Genomic DNA, 5507 nt, shown 5'->3' with positions numbered 1-5507 from the left:
TCTAAACTTCACTCAGCAGCTTATTCTGATGTCAGGAATGTTAATTTTTTTATTTTATTGACATTTTAAATTTGTTTTCAGTGAAATAAATTAGTGTTTATATCATGACTTACCTGCTGACATATTTTCTTTTTTTAAATAAGCACTAGTTAATTAGTGCAAAACAAAAATGGCATTGCAACTAAAATATTCCTCACTGAATACATATTGTACCATTATTGTGTGTCCTGAGTTTGCCGAACTGTATAAACTTCATAAGAAAACAAAAAAACAGGTCAAACCTTTTAACAAACTCAAACTTAGTAACGCACCTGTACGCGTTTCTCTGCTATCTGAGCGGCCGTCTGCAGAGTCTGGTTGAGCTGCGAGAGCAGGCTGCTGAGGATCGAGGTTTTGTCTCCGACTCCGTTCTCGTTGGTCACCTCGGAGTTTTGCTGCGATGGCGTGTGTCCCAGAGCGGCCAGAGAGGCGAGGAGGCGGAGTGTTAGAGAGCGTATCCTCAGCCACACGGACTCCTCCTCCAGAGAGCGGCGCCGGTGCTCGTCGGTTAACTGTCTGCGGGAGGAAGAGGAACACGGGCTGAATTTACCAACGAAAACTATGGCGAAAATGATTTAATGACCTTTGTTCCACAAAGAAAATGGGATTAAAACTAAATTAAAAATGCAGCAGCTCGTTGGTCTGCAGATCTCACTGACACGCAGTCATTTAGGCGACCTGCCCGAAGGAATAACAGGAAGTGACAGAGGCCTCGTCAAAATATATACAGAACCAGCAAAAAACACTTTCCCACTAAGACAGAGAAATGACGTACACATCCACAGATGAGCTAAATACATATTTTTGGAATAATGGATGTGTTTGCTGGCTCGCCTCGCTCATCTTCATTGTTTAAAATGTGACTTACCTCCATTTTGCTTTGTTTTCATAATCAAAGTATATTTTCTGTGAATTATAAAGTGCTGTATTTGGGCGTCTTATTTAATACCTAGAACATGGTACGTCTGTTATCTAGATTTGATGACTGTCATAACGCCCATAATGCCTGGCAATGTTTCTCGTTTTTTTTTTTTTGACAAAATAAAATTTTAATATCCACAAAAAAGAGAAAAAAATAGGAAATATTTCAAAATAAAAAAGCATGTATTACATTTTTTTACTCAAGAAAAAAAAAACTAATCGTAAACTTGAGAGATGGATGAATGGACATAAAAAATTACTATTACAATCTTTTGTTGGTATTTGTCTGCTGTTTCTGTTTGTTTATTTATTTTCTTGCCGTTATCTCGTTGTTGTTGGAGGTTGTGATGGACACCGACAGTGATTATTGCGGCTGATGTTGTGTTTTATGTATTGTTTCCCCTTTCGTTTCCGAAAGTAAAACCATATTTATTAAGGAAAAAGAGAAAGTACTCGTCAGCACCACTATAGTCTGTATTTTTCTGCTATCATGGAGGTTCAGTCCAGCATTAACAGGTAAAAAATCTATTTTCTTCTAACCTTGGACCTTGTTATTGATGACATGCGTCTCGTTTCTGACAAATTTCATGAAATATAACGACAGAGTACCTCTCTTTAGGGTCCCAGCTGGTAAAAACAGTGAGGTCTCTGTTGTCCCTCATATTGTCCCAGGGGATGTCGTCCTCCTCAGGAGACAAAGACATGGCCTTCACACTCTCCTCCAGACTCAACACACTGGAAGAGAAATTTAAAAACAAAAATCTACATGAAGAGCTCCACACTTTCTTTGCTTTAGTGGTTAATGTTGTGATGATGTTCTCACATGTCGGCCTCGAGGAACAGGTCCAGCAGCATCCTCTCAGTGCGGACCTGAGCAAAGTGCAGCGATTGGTTCAACCTGTTTCTGAGAGCGATGAACTCGGGGATTTTCTCAAACGCTCCGTACTTATACGCCTGGATGATATACTCTGAGGTCTGAGGGAAGAGAGGAGACGTGCATTAAAGAACGAACTGAAGCCGGGTTCTTCGTTACAAATTTAATCAGAAAGGTGGGATGGACTTACATCTTTCTGGTTAGAGTGGAAAAACCTGAGGGAGAAATTACAGGACTGGGAGGCTGCAGCAAACTGACCCAATGACTCAGCAAAACGCGTTAACAGAAACCTGAAAATTCAAAAAGAAAAAAGATTTTTTTCCACTCAAATCACCAATAAATACGAGCCAAGAACAGTGTTACTATTCACGAACATCAGAGTAAGAAACTAGTCTTTGCTCGTGAAAAACAATCCTGTTGTCACACAATTTTGGTTCTAGTTTAAGGCCTTGAAGTGATGGCATTTTGTCAAATTTCTTTACGATGTAGTAATCCAGACTGCCGTTGTCAGGAAAAATATAATAGCTCATCAAAATATCTGTTTTGCAAAAGTCTTCCTGCTAATGTTCGAAACACACTGCATGCGTGAGCAGTGCGTGACAGCAACCTCGACAAAATACAACAACTGATGGGATTCTGTCGACAGCGACGTTGTCAGAGGGCTTTTATTTTGACATTGAAACAGAACACCCGAAAGCCGTTAACCAAGGTGATTATTTTGAATGAAATGATGGGTTATGTTAAATGGGTTAAATGTTAGCCGACCCTCAAACTCTGACATGATGACCTAATTTCAAACGCTCACCAGCTGTCAATGTTGCCATGACAACAATGTCAAACAGGGAAACGGTTACGTTTAAGGATTAATCTCGGACCAGGATTGCTGTAACAAACTCCAAACAGACTATATTCTAGAAAATGTACAATTTATTTATAAAAAAAAAAAACAGCGAGCCAACATTTCTCTAAAAATGCCGCAGCTGACAAGAAGCCGAGACGGCGCTCATGCAGGCAGGCTTGCTAATGTGTCTCTGAGCGTTTCCTGAGACATTTGACACATACAGGCACAGATGGGGTTAAAAGGGTGGCTGTGTATTTGTACTGACCCTATGGTGTCGTGCTGTACGTGCTTGGCGTCCAGGCTGGAGTAAAGGTCCACCACAGGCTCGAAGGCTCCCAGGTGACAGTAGACGAGCAGCAGCAGCAGCTTGAACTGGGCGTTGGAGGGACTGAGAGACAGACCCTCCTGGAGGACGCCCAAACACTGCCACACCATGTTCTCATCCCCTGCAGCGAAGACACAGTGCAACACGTTTAAAAACAGCACCAGCAGACACGGAGAAGATCTGAAGGAAAGAAAACCTCACCGGTGTCCGTCCATAAGTCGATGTATACATGAGCTGCCATGAGACAATACATATCAGAGAACTGCAGCTCCGTCTTCAGAGCGTTTTTCCCTGTGAGACACAGAAGTCAACACGTCAGAAACTTTTAACACGAAAACATCAGCAGGACAAACTGTTTGTACCGACTCTGAGGAAGCTGAAACTTTTCCTGAAAAAACATTTTTACATGTAAATAAACAAGTCAAACTTCTCAAATCCTTTAGTGTTTCACTGAACCTTCACAGAAAACAGTTTTACAGGAACTTTGCCTTTATTATAACATTTCTGTAAAATAGGCAAAATGCTGATTTAAGTAAGGAAACAGCCTTCAATGTCAACTTTTCATATTTGTTTGACTGAAAACATTTGTCAGTCTTACTAAAGGTTAATACATAACCAGTCATGCTAAAATATGATTCTGGTAATCCAATTTTACACCTTAAAGTCAAAAATAAACTTGTGTTATATTACATATTTTATTATTATATATGTAAAATCAGGATTAGAGATTATGAACAGTATAGCTGCGGTGTCTCGAGCTTCTCTTTTTTTATCTTTATTTTTATGGTACAGAGCATCCATCAAGACAGAAAAAAAGTGACGTTCTCACCAAACTTGAGTCCGTGCCGATAGTGAGCTTTGAGCTCCGTGATGAGCCGCAGCTTCCCGTCCACGTCGAGAGCGTGATGCAGCCCGAGCGCTCGACTCAGCTGACACACACACAAATGCCTCTGCAGCGCTTTGGTGTCCTCTGGGAAAGCGAATCCCTCCTCTCCCTGCTCCCCCAGCGGGACCGCTTCACTCAGACGGTTAATAAACTAAAACAGTTTTTTTAAAAAGAGAGAGAAATGTGTTTCACAGCCACAAACCTTCACTTCAGAAACGTTTAATTCAACACTTCTGCTGTAACTCACCTGCACATGCTGCTCCGGAGAGAGCAGATGGAGGTATATTTTTAGGTCGGTGATGCAGCAGGGTTTGTCTCCAAACTTCCCAAAGAACTGCACCATTAGCTCTAAAGGCTCACCTGATCAGAGACGCAGAAAGTCACACACAAAAAGCAGCTGGCAGAGGATGAAACTCAAGAAAAAAACATCAAAAGTTGATGTGTTTTACCTAACAGGCTTTCCTCAGGACAGCCCCGTTCTCTCAGTCTGTGCATTAATTCAAGACGAGCTAAATAAGGTCCTCTGAGCGAGCGGGAGTCTTTGCCGTCCTCCCCTTTGATCCTCTCCTCCACAAACCTCACCACCTCGGCCACAGTGTGATGAACCGAACCCTCCGAACAGCTGGAGACACACACATCAGTGATGGACGACATGACAATCATCTGTTTTTAGACAAACTATCATGCTGCTCTCATGTTTTTTGTTTTAGAATAACTTGTGTATTTTTATCTTAGGAATTTTTCATTATTATTATTTTATTTATTTACTTTTTAAACCATCATATATCTAAACCTGCCTTTTAAATCCTTAATGGGTCAGACTCTAACACACAAACACACAAATATAAATACTCACTGCTCTCCTTCTTCTGGCGGACTCCACGACTGATCCATCAGGTGGAAGAGAGAGTCAAAGTAGGAGGGATAAAACTGCCAATCATCAGGACTACAAACACAAAAACACTAAGTTGTAGTAATACTCGTAGTATTAGTTTATTCTGAATATGTGAAAAAAATGTACAAAATAAAGACAATCATAAAGTAGTGAACAGACATAAAAATATATTACAAAAAAGGACGTGAAAAAATGTAAACACATCATGATTTAATTACTTAAGTACTAACTTATTCAATCCCCTTATTCATAAATTAATAATAGTCAATTATTTAGCTTCCACATCAATATAAAGCTATACAATAATTAATTCTCTAGACCTATTCTAATATTTTACCTTAACTACCAATAATCTTTATCTTACAAGATATAAATGAATTACAAAAATATTTATCCTAATAAAAATATGAATTCTTATAAACCTTATTCAAAAATATAAAAATGAATAGCTGACATTAATCTCAGTTTCTTTTAATTCTTATCAAATCATGACAGCTATGTTTCACTTAATCAAGATATGTATGCGTATGTATTGTAACTGATATTAAAACCGGTTTTTCGTCTCGTGTTCACAGAGGCGTCCTCTTAAAGAGCTGATACTCACTTTTTAAGCAGCAGTTTGTGCGCCAGCGAGTTACATTCGGGCCAGCGCTGTAGTCTCTGGTAGAGCATCATACACTTGTTTTCTCTGCTCTGCAGCTCGCTGGTCAGCTTCTCTGCAGAGGA

At 39.8% G+C, this 5507-nt stretch overlaps 1 protein-coding gene across 1 annotated transcript; it reads right to left on the bottom strand.

Annotated features, from left to right (window-relative positions):
* Positions 1 to 299: 299 nt before the first annotated feature.
* On the bottom strand, positions 300 to 5501 carry LOC121940488 (N-alpha-acetyltransferase 25, NatB auxiliary subunit-like; the record flags this gene model as incomplete). The annotated part of the gene is made up of 11 exons (XM_042483261.1): positions 300 to 555; positions 1570 to 1695; positions 1784 to 1935; positions 2025 to 2124; positions 2941 to 3121; positions 3202 to 3291; positions 3830 to 4037; positions 4134 to 4246; positions 4336 to 4508; positions 4743 to 4832; positions 5386 to 5501. Coding segments are annotated over 11 exons (1605 nt in total), but the record flags the coding sequence as incomplete, so codon positions are not given.
* Positions 5502 to 5507: the final 6 nt, after the last annotated feature.

This window comes from Plectropomus leopardus, unplaced genomic scaffold, assembly GCF_008729295.1.
Source record: "Plectropomus leopardus isolate mb unplaced genomic scaffold, YSFRI_Pleo_2.0 unplaced_scaffold8833, whole genome shotgun sequence".
Taxonomy (NCBI): domain Eukaryota; kingdom Metazoa; phylum Chordata; class Actinopteri; order Perciformes; family Serranidae; genus Plectropomus; species Plectropomus leopardus.
The sequence above is the reverse complement of the archived record's forward strand: the minus strand, read 5'-3'. Positions and strand labels throughout refer to the sequence as shown.